Genomic DNA, 16,557 nt, shown 5'->3' on the forward strand with positions numbered 1-16,557 from the left:
TGCTAAGCATCTGGTCACTTGAAAACTCTTTTTTCTGCATGCTCCCCTCTACCATTGCAGAGCAAATCTGTGAATTTGTTGTGAATGCTACATAACCCCATGCAGAGATACAGGCTGGGGTCGGAGTGTCTGAGAGCAGCCAGACAGAGAGGGATCTGGGGGTGCTGATTGATACCTGCCTGAACATGAGCCAGCAGTGTGCCCAGGTGGCCAAGAGACCCAGTGGCATCCTGGCCTGCATCAGCAATGGTGTGGCCAGCAGGAGCAGGGAGGTCATTCTGCCCCTGTACTCTGCACTGGTTAGACCACACCTTGAGTGCTGTGTTCAGTTCTGGGCCCCCCAGTTTAGGAGGGACATTGAGATGCTTGAGCGTGTCCAGAGAAGGGCAACGAGGCTGGGGAGAGGCCTTGAGCACAGCCCTACGAGGAGAGGCTGAGGGAGCTGGGATTGGTTAGCCTGGAGAAGAGGAGGCTCAGGGGTGACCTTATTGCTGTCTGCAACTACCTGAGGGGAGGTTGTGGCCAGGAGGAGGTTGCTCTCTTCTCTCAGGTGGCCAGCACCAGAACAAGAGGACACAGCCTCAGGCTGTGCCAGGGGAAATTTAGGCTGGAGGTGAGGAGAAAGTTCTTCCCTGAGAGAGTCATTGGACACTGGAATGGGCTGCCCGGGGAGGTGGTGGAGTCGCCGTCCCTGGAGCTGTTCAAGGCAGGACTGGACGTGGCACTTGGTGCCATGGTCTGGCCTTGAGCTCTGTGGTAAAGGGTTGGACTTGATGATCTGTGAGGTCTCTTCCAACCCTGATGATACTGTGATACTGTGATAATTTATTCCTCACAACACTCCAAAATCTACAAAGTTGAGTTCAAACACTGAATCAAGTTATGATGCTTCATGAGTCGCCACATCTTGAGCTAGCTTCATTTGCTCCAGGTGCATGTGTCCCAAACTTGGGCTGGATTCACTTAGATGACACAGCTTAATACACCTACAGCAAAACAAACCAGAGTAGTTGTAGCACACATCAATGTTACTGCAAAGAAGAAGGTGCTAGAACAGGGTAACAAGCAAAATGTCTGCATTTTAGTGAGGCAAAGTTAGGTTCTGCATTAGGAAAACCACTAAAGCAGCAAGCTAATTAAACACTGGAATCGCCCACCTAAAACAGCTGTGACCTGCTAATGCTGGTTTAAACACAGCTTATGCTGGTTGCCAGCAGCAAGGGTAGGCCAGATGATCATTTCAGGTCCACTTCAGCACTATTTTCTATTATCCTCTTCTTCCAGCAGCTCTCAGCAGTATATTTTTCTAATTACACCCAGTTTTCATCAGATTACTCTCCCTTTATTCACATTTCCTAGCACAAACACCCAGGGCAAGCTGTCCTGGACACCAGCTCTTTTAGCGCTGTGTTGCTGTACCTTTTGTGAGGATTTGGCCCTTAAGATCTCTCAAGAGTAGAGCTTTAATTTCACAGCACAGATCTTGCTCATTTCACTCCATATTTACCGAGCACAAAGGGAAGACTATGCAAATGCCCTGCTACTTAGAGCTGAACAAAGTGGAAGCAAACATGTAGATGTGAATGGAAGACAGAATGGTGTAAGAGAAAAAAAAACCCAGCCCTTTTGAAAAGTAAAATGACTTTGTCAGGGTCCCTTTGCACTATGTGCATGGATGATTTGTGACAAAACAAAAAAGTGCTAGCCTAGCACGTCACCCATGTCAGAGATTAGAGCACTTCAAAACCCTCAGTAGTTCAAGCACTTTCTGGAACTTGAAAGGCTTTCTTAGGCGATGCTTAGCTTCTTTATGGCTTTTACACGACTTTGATGTGCACCTAAGAGTGAGGAATCTTAATCTGAAGGTTTCCTATAGAAAATACCCATATTGTAAGATAAATCACAAAACCTGGTCACCCTGATTAGCATGAGTCAAGAAGTTTGCAGCACTTGGTGCCTGGAGACTCCAACTCGTTGTTTTGACACCCCAATAAGGACTCTGAATTTCCCCACACTGTCATTACTTTCAAAAGGCTTCTTTAATAGCAGCACCGGAGTAAAAGTTCTACTGGCTCACAAAGGACAGCGTGCAAGGCAGCAGTCAGTTAGGCAAGTGTCATTTTGCCTCCTCTCCTCATTCCCTCTCAAAAGCAGAAATTCTAAAGTTCCTTTGAGTTAAGGGATCCGTGGAAGCACAATCTACTTTCTCCTGTGTTACAAAACCTCTTCTCTTGAGTGCAAACATGGATGAGTAAACATCAGCTTCCATCTCCCTCCTCCCTCTACACACTTAACCCCCAGCAGCATTATTGGGAATTATGCATGCATAACGAGCAGAGAGCAGTCCCTTCATGAATAGAGCCCTTGTTGGAACAATGAATACATTTAACCATTAACATCTAGGGATGTGCCCAACTATCCAATTTAACTGGCTGCCAAAGAAAGCTACCATGACCTGCCTGATACTGTCAGGTTCGGAGCACAGCTCTCCCAAACTTGTCTCTCATTTGTTTTTAAAGGAGCCAGCAGTGGTCCCACACAGCAGCACGGGGGCTCTGTGTCAGAATGGGCTCCTCAGAGCTGGGGGACCCTCCAGGACAGATGTCACTTCCACCATGTGATGGAAGAACTCTACAGAGGGAAAGAGCATAACCACAGGAAGCAAGCAGAATCAATCAGACAACCAAAAACCCATATGTATGTATATATATAGACACATACTTCAAATATATACATAAATGTATATATATATACACACTTCAAATATATACATGTATGTGTGTGTATATATATGTATGTATATAAAAATATACATACAGCTGTCACTTCCACCATGTGATGGAAGAACTCTAAGAGGAAAAACCATAACCACAGGAAGCAAGCAGAATCAATCAGACAACTAAAAACCCATATGTATGTATATATATACTTCAAATATATACATAAATGTATATATATATACACTTCAAATATATACATGTATGCATATATATGCACATACAGCTGTCACTTCCACCATGTGATGGAAGAACTCTAAGAGGAAAGACCATAACCACAGGAAGCAAGCAGAATCAATCAGACAACTAAAACCCCATATGTATGTGTGTATATAAACATATATACACACTTCAAATGCATCTGCACGTCAGTAAGCATTTTTCTTTGGCAGTATATGTCTTACTGGAAATCCAGCAAGGACAAAGAAAGGCAGAATATGGCACAGAACCACATAAAGCAGGATGAAAACTACATGTCAGAAGAAGAGAAGAGAGAGGCTTGTAAAGGACAACCCATTGGAATGGGCTGCCCAGGGAGGTGGTGGAGTTGCTGTCCCTGGAGGTGTTCAAGAAAAGCCTGGATGAGGCACTTAGTGTCATGGTCTAGTTGACTGGCTAGGGCTGGGTGCTAGGTTGGGCTGGATGACCTTGGAGGTCTCTTCCAACCTGGTTGATTCTATGATTCAACTCTTAGGGAAGTAAATCTTTGTCTTCCACAACTCTGAGGCTCCTATGCTATTGCCTGGCCACGCCTGGCCTTCATTTCCATCTTTCAGCTATGGACACGCGAGCGAGAACCTGAGGATATTGCCTCTATTAATGATGCTTCAAGAGTCCACAAAGTAGCAAATAAATGTAATGGTATTATCTCTGATACTTAAAATTCCTCTGTCATCTTATGTTCTTTCTGTAGTCTTTGGACTAGTGCCTTGAAATTTCACAAGTAAAAACTTGAGGCATTAATCATGCATGCATGGCTACACTAAGGAGGTAATTAATAATCATCCTTTAAAACTGATGTACTGAAAAGAATAAAATAGATGGATTTATTCTCATTAAAGCCTGTGCATAGTGCTTATCCATACTAAGAGGCAAGGCTGTGGTCTCTCTGTTATAAATCATTTGCTAAATACTGCTGAGGTACTCGGTGCTGTGCCACAGCACTTACAGCCCACAGGAGGTCCAGGGCACTCTCTAAAATTTGTCTGTAAGACTGTCAGGGCAAGCCCTCAGCACACCTGTGCATCACCTTGTACAGAAGAGACCACCTTCAACCCAGAGTCAGCCTCTGGGTGGTACCCCATCACAGAAAGGCAGAAACTTCTCACCTCAAGAGTAAACTTATTAGAGGCAGCTCAGGAAGCCATGGGGCAGTGGAATTGGTCGCATTGCATTTCTAAGCTACATAGGTTGATTCACCATCAGATACTGCTAGGCTAGAGAATTGCATATTGAATTGGCAAAGCCTTCTCAGCCACTTGAGTTTACTTTGACACTCTAAAACAAAAGCAGTGTGCACTTGCAGCCCAGAAAGCCAAGCAGAGCCTGGGCTGCAGCAGGAGAAGTGTGGCCAGCAGGGCCAGGGAGGTGATTCTCCCCCTCTGCTCCATTCTGCTGAGACCCCACTTGGAATACTGCATCCAGTTTTGGAGCTCCTGGGACAAGAGGGATGTGGAGGTGCTGGAGTGTGTCCAGAGCAGGGCCAGGAGGATGCTCAGAGGGCTGCAGCAGCTCTGCTGTGAGCACAGACTGAAAGAGTTGGGGCTGTGCAGGCTGGAGAATAGGAGGCTCCAAGGTGACCTTCTTGTGGCCTTCCAGGATCTGAAGTGGGCTACAAAAAAACTGGGGAGGGACTTTTTAGGCTGTCAGGTAGTGCCAGGACTGGGGGGAATGGAGCAAAGCTGGAGGTGGGGAGAGTCAGAGTGCAGGTGAGGAGGAAGTTGTTGAGCATGGAAGTGGTGAGAGGCTGGAATGGGTTGCCCAGGGAGGTGGTTGAGGCCCCATGGCTGGAGGTGTTTCAGGCCAGGCTGGCTGAGACTGTGGCCAGCCTGCACTAGGGTAGGGTGTCCCTGCCCATGACAGGGGGGTTGGAAATGGATGATCCTGGTGGTCACTTCCAACCCTGACTGATTCTATGAGTCTATGAAATAGGGACACAAATATTGTCCCCCCATTCTTCTACAGGGTGATAACAAGGTCCAGTGTTGCTGAAGTAGCTTAGACACAAAGGGATCACTCCAAGTATTGTCACTGCTGCTGACAATATTGAGCTCTTGAAAGGGACACATCACAAGCATAAAATGGAGGTACTCTGGACACCTGTTATCACTGTAACATCCACAGCAGCTCAGCACAGTCCTGCTACCCTTCCTCCTCACACAGAGGTCCCTTCCCTGTCCAGACTGCAAGTGGTCCACACACAGATAGTCCCTGAGTACACCTGGATTTACAGAAGGCCACACTGGGTCATGAAGGCCATGAAAAGAAGGAAAACCCTCATCCTCCTAAGTCTGCACTATGTAACAGTGTGAAGCCAGCTGTTAGGCTGGGGGGTGAGGTTATTTTTATAGATCCCAACAGAACACTGTGCAGAAACAGTCTGTATTGTCCAAACAAATAATACACTGCCTCTAAAAATAATTAAACCTGAAGTGCTTTCTCCAATGTGGAAACATCATTAAACGTTAGCTGGGTACCTCCTTTCATCTACTGATGCTGCTCAGAAGTTACCCTAATGTGAATTAAAAAAGTAATCTATAAATCTCTCTTTCTAGCTAAGAGGATGACAATGTCATATAGAATCATAGAATCATAGAATCAACCAGGTTGGAAGAGACCTCCAAGATCATCCAGTCCAACCTAGCACCCAGCCCTAGCCAGTCAACCAGACCATGGCACTAAGTGCCTCATCCAGGCTTTTCTTGAAGACCCCCAGGAGGGACGGTGCCTCCACCACCTCCCTGGGCAGCCCATTCCAATGCCAATCACTCTCTCTGTGAAGAACTTCTTCCTAATATCCAGCCTATACCTACCCTGGCACAACTTGAGACTGTGTCCCCTTGTTCTATTGCTGGTTGCCTGGGACAAGAGACCAACCCCCACCTGGCTACAATGTCCCTTCAGGTAGTTGTAGACAGTAATATGATCACCCCTGAGCCTCCTCTTCTCCAGGCTAAACAGGCCCAGCTCCCTCAACCTCTCCTCATAGGATTTGTGCTCCAGGCCCCTCACCAGCTTTGTTGCCCTTCTCTGGACATGTTCCAGCACCTCAACATCTTTCTTGAATTGAGGGGCCCAGAACTGGACACAGCACTCAAGGTGTGGCCTGACCAGTGCTGAGTACAGGGGCAGAAGAACCTCCCTTGTCCTACTGGCCACACTGCTCCTGATGCAGGCCAGGATGCCATTGGCTCTCTTGGCCACCTGGGCACACTGCTGGCTCATCTTCAGCTTACTCTCTATCAGTACCCCCAGGTCCCTCTCCTCCTGGCTGCTCTCCAGCCACTCAGTCCCCAGCCTATAGCACTGCTTGGGGTTATCGTGGCTGAAGTGCAGAACCCTGCACTTGGCCTTGTTCAATCTCATCCCATATGCAATAGTGATACCTGATCGAGGTGATGGAAACTGAGAAACTAAGTGCAAATTCTGTGTCGTGGGCTTGGCTGCTGTTTGGAAATTGATTCTGACCATCCAAACTCACATTTTCCCCCAAAAGCAGCTGTTGTGCTCTAAACTGTTAAGTGATGGTTGTGCATGTGAAGTATTATTAAGCATATGCCTCTTTATCATGTCACTTTGTGCTTTTATGGGAGAAATACTCAATTACAAAGAGTCTGCAATATTTGGAACTATAGCTGTACTTTTATACCCTCTAGAAGTAAACCCACTCTGCTGCCCAGGGTGCATTTTACACTGATCAGCCTTTGCTTTTTACAGCTCCCAAGCTTCATGCCAATTCTCATGATTAATCTCCATAAAAGCTTTTGCTTATGTTGATGTATGTATTTGATTCACTTATATAGCTATTATTATCATGCCAACTTTGTTTGCTCTTACCACATTAATGCCTTTCATTAGTATTGCCCTTTGGTTAAGGACTGACTGCTCAGCCAGCCCTGCAACACTGGGGGAGGAGGGGTGAGAGGAATCCTTCCCAATTACAATCTGACAGCAGAACTTCCATGGTGCACAAGATGCTACAGAGGCAGCTGTTGGGAGTCGTCAGCCTTTTAAGGGTAAGTAAATTCTTACTAAGCTTGTTCTCTATCCTGAGATAGAGCACTGGGGATAGAGTTCAGCACCAGAATCATCAGATCACTAAAAAAAACCCAAATCACTACACAGTTGTTTTGGGGTTTTTTAGCAGAGGTTTCTGAGAGAATGAGTAGACCACTGAAGTGCAGAAATGCTTGGCCATGTGAAGTGCAGGAATACTGCTGGAGAGCAGCCAGACAGAGAGGGATCTGGGGGTGCTGATTGATACCTGCCTGAACATGAGCCAGCAGTGTGCCCAGGTGGCCAAGAGAGCCAGTGGCATCCTGGCCTGCATCAGGAATGGTGTGGCCAGCAGGAGCAGGGAGGTCATTCTGCCCCTGTACTCTGCACTGGTTAGACCACACCTTGAGTACTGTGTTCAGTTCTGGGCCCCCCAGTTTAGGAGGGACATTGAGATGCTTGAGCGTGTCCAGAGAAGGGCAACGAGGCTGGGGAGAGGCCTTGAGCACAGCCCTATGAGGAGAGGCTGAGGGAGCTGGGATTGGTTAGCCTGGAGAAGAGGAGGCTCAGGGGAGACCTTATTGCTGTCTACAACTACCTGAGGGGTGGTTGTGGCCAGGAGGAGGTTGCTCTCTTCTCTCAGGTGGCCAGCACCAGAACAAGAGGACACAGCCTCAGGCTGTGCCAGGGGAGATTTAGGCTGGAGGTGAGGAGAAAGTTCTTCCCTGAGAGAGTCATTGGACACTGGAATGGGCTGCCCGGGGAGGTGGTGGAGTCGCCATCCCTGGGGCTGTTCAAGGCAGGCCTGGACGTGGCACTTGGTGCCATGGTCTGGCCTTGAGCTCTGTGGTAAAGGGTTGGACTTGATGATCTGTGAGGTCTCTTCCAACCTTGGTGATACTGTGATACTTGGCCACACGAAGTGCAGGAATACTTGTCTCTTTCTCTCCACTTGGTTTGCTAACAAGATGGTGTGCTGGAGAAGAGTAGGTTCTCTCCCTGGCTCTTGGATTCCTTCCCAAGACGTCCACAGGAAAGGCAGACCTTGGCAGCTAAGCCAGTCTTCTGCTCACCTGGACCAAGTGCTCACGCAAGTTGCTGAGGGAGGACACTGCTTTTTCTGAGGCTCATGGATATGAGAACTAGAGATTTCCATCTGGCAATGAAACAGCAATTCTATCTTTATGAGGCACTAAGTAAGTTTAAACAGATTTTTTTTCCCCTATAGATTACTCCCAGGAGGGCATTACAGAGTGGGCAGCTGGTCTCATGTCAAACACAAATTTAAGGCACAGGAAAGGAAGAAGGGAGCAAAAGATATTACTGCTGTGGCTTGAGTCTTGTCTGCATCCACAATCACCAGCTCCAGGTTGACACTTCTGGTGACAGTCTGAGCCTGAAGAGTGCTCTAAAATCCTGAGAAGACTAATGAAGGAAGCATCCTCACTCCAGAGCAGCTGGAGGCTGCTAAAGCATAGCTGTTCTGAGCAGAAGGAAAACCATCGCAAGACGCACAGGCTACAAGCCCTGACTGCTCAGAGACTCTGGAAACCCTGCCTCCTCCTTGGCACTGCCTCTGGACGAGAGGAGCGAAGGAAGCACAGGTTTCAGGTTCACCTTCCATAACCCAAGGTAACTTCCAGCCTTCTTCCCTCACAAACAATTTTCTGGAAGCCAGCCTGAAGACTGCTGGCTGCGATTTGCCTCCCTGTGACGGCAACGTTTGAGCAATGCCCCTTACAATAAAACACTGTGCCACAGCCTGCAGACCCACAAACTCAGGCATTGCTGGCCTTGGATTAGGCTACTCAGAGAGGAGCAGTGACAGAAGCAGAAACTATCTCACGTTGGATCAGCCCATTGCCTCCAACAGTGAGTGCTTTAAACCACCGAGAAGCCTATGCGTCCAGAAATAAGCGAATACTAAGAGGGAGAAAACCTTCCACTGTAACAAGCTGCAGGTAAGGAGAACTCACAAACTTGTTATAGCTACTGGGATTTTCTAACAGAAAAAGTACCTTAATGGAAACAAGATTTCTTTCTTCCTGCCTCTTCTTAAAAATCTTAACCAGCCTACACATTTCCTAAGCACAACACAACTGTACTCATCCACTTTCTGCCAGGTGTACCCTTTATCTACATCACTGACAGCAGCCCCACACAAGCAGGTGAACAATAACCCCAAGTATAACTTGCAGTTCACATCAGAGGATTTTAGTCACTCAGTCTGACGGGGCAAAAACTTTCCAGAGCAAATAAAGCAAGTACATTTCCCATCTGGCAGACAGCAGACTTAGGAGTGACTTTGACAGAATGCTGCTGTGAGCAAAATGTGTTTCAGCACTGCACCTTCACCAGGGGAATTATGGCATTCTCATTAAGGTGATAGAAACAAAGAGCTGAGCAGTGATAAAAGAGAGAAATAGGAAAATAAGGTGTGGCATGCTCCACTTCATAATGAAATGGCTACTTCAACAGATACTCTCAGGTATACTCAAAGAGACCTAGTTCATTCATGAGGCTGTGGCCAGCCTGCTCTAGGGTCGGGTGTCCCTGCCCATGGCAGGGAAGTTGGAGCTAGATGACCCTTGTGGTCCCTTCCAACCCTGACTGATTCTAAGATTATTCTTCCTCAACAGTACAGAAGCTTTGCCACAGGTCGAGATGGGATGAGATCCAGCCTTATGTATGCATCGCACACAGCAAGGAGCTTCCAGTAGGAACCTAGGACTCTCCTGTCCCTGCTCAGCAAGTTTAATGTACAGATTGTTAATACATGTCCAGCTCTGCTATGGGACATTCAGCACATACAGACAGCAATGAGCACTCCTGCTGATTTAAGGTGCAGGCTGACAGCAGAGAATAAAGAAGCTTTTAAGAGGACAAAAATCTGCCCTTCAAAACTGAATCTCTGAGCACAATCTGGGCAGCTCCTGTGCTCTTTGCAAAGCAGTAAATCAGCAAATGATCCTCTTGGTAGTCCTCTACAAGATGATTATTTAGAAAATAAACACAGAGTTCCTAGAATTCTTTCACAAATTACTTTCTATGCTTTCCAGAAATCAGCCCAATTCCAATTCTTCTACCTCTACTTATCATGTGTCCACAGACTGAGTTTTTGCATGACCATCTCCTAGTCAATAAGCAAAGAGAGCCAGAAGTGAGCCTGTAGAAACGAGGAGGAAACTCTCACGAGCACTTCCATGATTATCGAAGGCATCAAGAGGGCTACTTTTACTGTTTCTGCTACGATTCACCGCCTCAGTGTGGACAAGTCACAGAGCCCAGCTGAGTTCATTCAGTCTTCCTACAGTTTGGAAAGCAGCGACAGCCAGCCACTACTGTGCCTGTGAATAAACAGAGCTTGGAACTTGGTCCCTGCCAGCATGCAGTTACACTGTAACACAACCCAGGGCTCACAGGCTATTGCTAATGGCAGCCTCATGTCTGGGAGGAATGCCATACCTAGCAGCACCATCAGGTTTGACAGAGCCAGACTCCCTGGAACCAAAGGCTTAGCCGCCCGGCAGGATTAGCACAGCCCTTCACCCTTAGCGACAGTACAGAACTCTGCCTCATCAAAATGTTAACCAGAGAGCTCCTACAGAAACACCCCAGCTCAGCCTCTGGTAATACAAGTACAAGACTGGGAACATATTACCTCATTTTCCAGGCTGGGGGAAGACACAGAAACCCCCCTCCTTTGATCCACAGCCAAGGCAGCGTTACCTTTACCTGGCCAATCTGTTTGCGATTGGCAGCAAATGACGCTTGAAACATTCAGCTCGTTCCAGAAGAGCAGGCTACCAGACAGCAGCACAGACTCAGCTGGTGGAGAAATCTGGACAGACAGAACAAGGAGATCTGCTACTCAGAAATACCTCTTACCCATCTTGTGTCAAAACACTCCTCTTACTTAGTTCTGCACTCATTAATAGCCTAGATTCGAGAGTGGAAACCTAGCTCACCTCTGCAGGGGGAAACCAGAAGAGACGTTTACAAAGTGGCTCCTGGGCAGCTCATTTCAGAAGGTGGTGACTCTCAGACTGGTTGCTGCCACACTTAAAAAATGGAAGCATTTTCTTCACCTGGAGTCTTCCTCCTTCCTTTGCCACTACATTTTATACAAGAGGCTGCTAGGTTCTGTCCAAAGCTGCTCTGCATCTCACTGCAGGTCATGCTGACACCTATTTCCCACTCAAAAATCACAGTCTGCAGATTACATATGACATGGGGATGCAGCAATCAGTCCCTAGGAAGCCTAAATCCAGAATTCATCATTGTATATGGTACCTATCAGTGTGCAGCTTCAACACTGTAGCTGCAACTAATACCAGGGGAGGCTGTAGCCTGCAAACTCTACCAGGTTGTGCTAGTTTGAAGCTAGCTGGGATACTTTGGTGAGAGGAATTAGATGGTAGGCTGTGGAAAAGAAACAACAGTAATGGCTGCTGCACTCATAGGCTTGCTGAGATGGATAAAAACAAGAACATAAACATAGATAAGGGGAGCTGCTCTTGGGCTCTGGGGCTGCATGAACTTCTCTAACTTGCTGCCTAACCCATCTGCTTCCTAACTCCCCTGGCCAACCCTCCAAACTCACCTTGAACACAAGGCAAAGTCTGCGGTAAGGTAGAGGGGTGGGGAGGAGGTGGAAGGGTGGTTGGGAGCCCCTCCTAGGGACTCAGGTTTCTGGGAGGGCTGCTGTGTTTCTGTATTATCTTTAACTTGTCTATTTCTGGCTACAGCTGCAAATATTGAAAATAGCTGCTTGTACCTTGTGCTAAGCTGTAAATATAAAGCTTCATTCAATTTCCACATTGGCTGAGCCTAGTCTGGGTGACTTTTTCACAAGTGTGGGGGGGTGGGGAACACCCAAACCATCACACAGGTATTCAGAGTTGCTTTAGTATGGGTGAAATGGTCATCACCCTTAAGAGAACACAGCAAACACATACACCTGATAGTCAGCCTGCTGATCCCTCACCTGGCACTGGGTTGAGCTTCTCCTCTCAGCTGAGATGCTGATTTTCTTGAAAGATATAAGAACTTAATAATCCTTCAGACTTTACCCTTTGCTGGATTTGTTGTGTTAGCCTATAAATGCTGGCTTGAGATTAGCCAAGGCCTCTCAACACTTCTGTGACTGAAAATACCTAGCAAACAGACAACACACATGCAAAAGTTCCATTTTTCAGAGAAAACAAGCCAAAAATGATATGCAGGCAACTGAGAAGCACCCCAGTGCACATGCAGATCTGTCTCACAGCAGAAGCTGGCAAGAAGCTCTCTATAAGGCTTTATTCAGTGCTAGATTCAGCTGAGCCGGATGCTCTCCAATGCCACCCCCAGCTGCCCACCACTCTTCCCCTTCTACTTTAACTGACAACTGTCTGAAGTATTCGGGGGAGATGCTCCAATGTTTGTGTTGTTAAAATGAATAGTAAAACCAGCCTCAATATCAAAGAGAGAGAAAAATGGGGGAGAGGGGAGGCTTCTATTAAGATACATTCACTGATAATAGCTACCAGATGAAAATGCTGGAAAATACTTTAGTACTTAATTAGAAGAGGGAATAAGATAGGAGGCATTACTACCTGGCAAGATACCATTAAAACATGCAAGCTTTGGTGGAGCTGAGTACACTCAGAACTAACAGGGAAGATCAATAAATGCCACTTTTCCTCAGCTCTCCTCTGCTCCGATCATCTCCTTCAAAAGAAACCTTTATGAGCTAAAATTTATAAGCACATTACCCTCCCTCACCTTCTCTCATGCTATTTATTTTCTGAGAGCATGTTATTCAATAGGAAAGTTCAATCTGACATAAGAAGACAATGAAACCTCTCTGAAGCATCACAGTATCTAATACCTTCCTTCTAGAAGTGCTCCATTTCCCCCAAGTTTCGCAGAAAAAGTAAAGCAATCCATCAATTTAATTAAAGTTTGATGAACTTCTTTCTCCAGAAAGAGCTCAGGAAAGAGCATTAAATATACATCAAAATGGATAAAAATCTTTGTTCTACCTCTTTTTTAACTAACCTTCATATTTAGCTCTTGAAGACAGGGTGATCTGATGCCTCTATCAGCAGAACAGAACAGCACCACGCTTCAAGCTTCAGAACGCTATTCCTACAAGGCTCTTCTTGCCATCAACTACGGAATGACTCCTTGCTCGTGGACAACTTCATAGCCATGCATCATCTCAACTACTTCATGCAAAGTGAAGGCAAAGATCACTAGCTGCACAATCATTCACAGCCTTAAGGGCTGCTGTAAGAGATTAGCCCAATGGCCTGTCAAATTTAGTCCCTAAGGCAGAAACCTGTGCCACAAAACACACCCGAAGCTCATTCGAGAAGCCTTCCCATCAAACTCAGCGTTTGGATTGACTATTCAGGGGGAAAGTAAACAAATATGTAACTTTTTTTAAAGTGAAAAAGTAATAAAGCAACAACCCACACTGACATCTATACTCCACATACCCACAACCAGGCAGCTGTGCCAGCGTGAGACAGGTGAAGACTGTCTGATGAGGCTGATAGGCTTTGCTCTTTATTGCAGTTTTGCTCTTAAAACATGTAAGAGTCAGGATGTGAGCTCGTTCGCTACTCAGGCACGAGGGCACGCACAGGAGCTTAGTATTTTTGACATTCAAATGCATCTTATCCCCTTGCAACGAATGCGGCAGGACAACTGTAGGATAAGCAAGAAAATATCTTTTCCTGCTCTGTGCGTGCTGCTCTCCCACTTCCCTGCATCACACGTTGTTCAGAAACTGTACGAGAAGGCAAAGACAGCACCACTCATCAACTTCCACAAGTACTGAGCACCAAGGACTTACTGCTTAACCGAGCAACACCCAAGTTCTGTTGGCTGCACTCCTCCAAGGTGCTTCCTCTGCCTTTCTTACGGCAGCCTTCACCTGCAAGGTAACGCTCCCTAACTACAAAGTTACGCCAGCCTGCCTCGGCTCAGCGAAGCAAGCGTTCCCGTAAGGACTCCACCGCTAACTTTCCCTCTAAGCAAGGGGGTCCTCTGCGGGAGGCCGCCTCAGCTTTAGCACTCCGTAAAGGGCTCGCAGCGCTCTCCAAGGCGGGGAAGAGGGTGGCGATCAACAAGCAACACCTGCAGGCTGTGGAAACTCGCGAGTGCGCCTGGCCTCCTTTCCTAGCAATGCTGAGTTATTCTAGCAGGAGGCACGCCAAGCCCGCTCAGCTCTCCGCTACCTGTGTGCGGCAGGAGAGCCGGCGCTGGACTAAGGGACCCACGGCGCGGCGGATCCTCGCAGGCAAGCGCGCAGCCCGCGACGGCGGCACCGGGGCCGGGGGAGGATGCAAGGACGTCGCCGCCCGCGGGGAGCCCCGCTGCTGCCGGGGCGCGGGCAAAGGCGAACCCGACTGGCACCAGCCCACCGGCCCCCCGCCCCGCGCCGCCCGCAGCCGCTCCCGAGCGCGGAGAAACCACCCTGGCGGGTGGCTCGGTACTGACCGGCCGTGGGCACGTCGGGGACCAGCTTGAGGGGTCCGATCTGCCGCAGCTGAAATGCCGTCCGCACTTCGTGGCAGCTGGGGGACTTGCCCGCCACCGCTCCGCCGCACAGCGCCGCCGCCAGCAGCCACAGCCGCAGGACCCCGCGGCTCCCGTCAGCGGCCATCTCGCACCCCCGGCGGCCGCGGGCCGGGCCGGAGCGCTGCGGGGCGCGGGCCGTGTGCCGGTGCCGGGCGCCAGTCCCGGCGGCGGCGCCGCTGCCCCTCCCGCCTCTCGCGCTCCTCCTCGGCGAGCGCCGCCGCCGCCCGCCCTCGCCCCTCCCCGCCCGCCCGCGGGGTCCGAGCGGGCGCTGCCGCCCCCCGTGCGTGGGCTTCTGCCGGATTTCGGAGACGAGAGGAAGAGAGGGAAGGAGAGACTCCGGACCGCCCCCCCGGGTCCAGCCGCGCTGACGCCGGCCCGAGGGCTTCAGCTCGGAGCAGCGGTAGTGGAGGGGTGTGCTGGGACCCCCCAACCTCAGGCTCCCTCTGCCCTGAGCCTGCGAGGGAGCAGGAGGTGGCTGCGGGGGGAGCCGCTGCTCTGCCGCGCAGCCTCACGGGGCCAGGGTCAGGAAAGTTTTCGGAGTTTCCGTGCGGTATCTGCGGGACGTGAAGGTCCAGGTTAGCCTCTGCACCGGAGAGTCGCCGAAGCAGGCGGCCAGTGACGAGGGACGCGCTCTCGGCGTGCGGCCGCACAGTAAACAGGCACGGAGCGGTAACTGTAAGCCCTAAGCACAGCAGTTTGGGAAACAATAGAAGCGTTTAGGTTAAAAAAGATCCTTGCAGTCATCGAGTCCGACTGTTAACCCGGCACTGCCAGGTCTCCACCACCGCATCTCCAAGGCTTTTAAACACCTCCAAGGAGGATGGCTCTACCACTTGCCTGGACAGCTGGGCCAGGGCTTGATGACCCTTTCAGAGAATAAATTGTCCTAATGTGATTCTGTACTTCCGTGATGTCCAACCTAAATATTCCCTGAAGCAGCTTCAGGCTGTTTTCCTCTTATCACTTGGTACTTGAGCGAAGAGACCAACCCTGGTTCTTAGCAGATGACATGGAGTCCGTGGAGGAGTCTTAATGGGATGTAACTCTTCATGAGTCTTCGTGAGTGTTGAGTCCTGCCGACAGCCATTGCAGAGACTAGAAAAAGCTCTGCACCAGGAAACATATCCTTATGCACTGCCTGCAAATATAAGCTGATGTTCTGTACAAAAGCCAGCAGCAGTTACATCCTATAGTGTTTGGGAGAAGATAGACCCCTCCTGAGGCTGAGACCACCTCGAGAGCATCCATCAGAGAGATCTGCAATCCATCCCTAAGCATGCTTCAGTATCAGCTGCTTTGCCACTGATGCTGAATGTGTCCATCTATTAATTTCCTCAGAAGGATCCCTCTAACAGCCCCATCACACAGCAATGGTGTGGTCAGCAGGAGCAGGGAGGTCATTCTGCCCCTGTACTCTGCACTGGTTAGACCACACCTTGAGTGCTGTGTTCAGTTCTGGGCCCCCCAGTTTAGGAGGGACATTGAGATGCTTGAGCGTGTCCAGAGAAGGGCAACGAGGCTGGGGAGAGGCCTTGAGCACAGCCCTACGAGGAGAGGCTGAGGGAGCTGGGATTGGTTAGCCTGGAGAAGAGGAGGCTCAGGGGTGACCTTATTGCTGTCTGCAACTACCTGAGGGGTGGTTGTGGCCAGGAGGAGGTTGCTCTCTTCTCTCAGGTGGCCAGCACCAGAACGAGAGGACACAGCCTCAGGCTGTGCCAGGGGAGATTTAGGCTGGAGGTGAGGAGAAAGTTCTTCCCTGAGAGAGTCATTGGACACTGGAATGGGCTGCCCGGGGAGGTGGTGGAGTCGCCGTCCCTGGGGCTGTTCAAGGCAGGATTGGACGTGGCACTTGGTGCCATGGTCTGGCCTTGAGCTCTGTGGTAAAGGGTTGGACTTGATGATCTGTGAGGTCTCTTCCAACCCTGATGATACTGTGATACCTTTCAGGCATATGGAGCACCTTATGAGCTACAAGAATTACTATTGCTGGAGG

At 49.1% G+C, this 16,557-nt stretch overlaps 1 protein-coding gene across 5 annotated transcripts in view; it reads right to left on the bottom strand.

The window, feature by feature from the left end:
• The window catches only part of LOC135187052 (glypican-5-like), a 620,448-nt gene extending 605,764 nt beyond the window's left edge, over positions 1-14,684 (bottom strand). For 4 of the 5 annotated variants that reach the window (XM_064165391.1, XM_064165390.1, XM_064165389.1 and 1 more), the window contains exon 1: positions 14,484-14,684. In XM_064165391.1, the coding sequence (XP_064021461.1) occupies positions 14,484-14,649 (166 nt within the window). In that variant the 5' untranslated portion in view covers positions 14,650-14,684. Of the gene's footprint in view, positions 1-13,836; positions 14,096-14,483 lie in introns of those variants that run through there. The other variant, XM_064165393.1, reaches the window with a different exon arrangement.
• Positions 14,685-16,557: the final 1,873 nt, after the last annotated feature.

Source organism: Pogoniulus pusillus, chromosome 26 (genome assembly GCF_015220805.1).
Source record: "Pogoniulus pusillus isolate bPogPus1 chromosome 26, bPogPus1.pri, whole genome shotgun sequence".
Taxonomy (NCBI): domain Eukaryota; kingdom Metazoa; phylum Chordata; class Aves; order Piciformes; family Lybiidae; genus Pogoniulus; species Pogoniulus pusillus.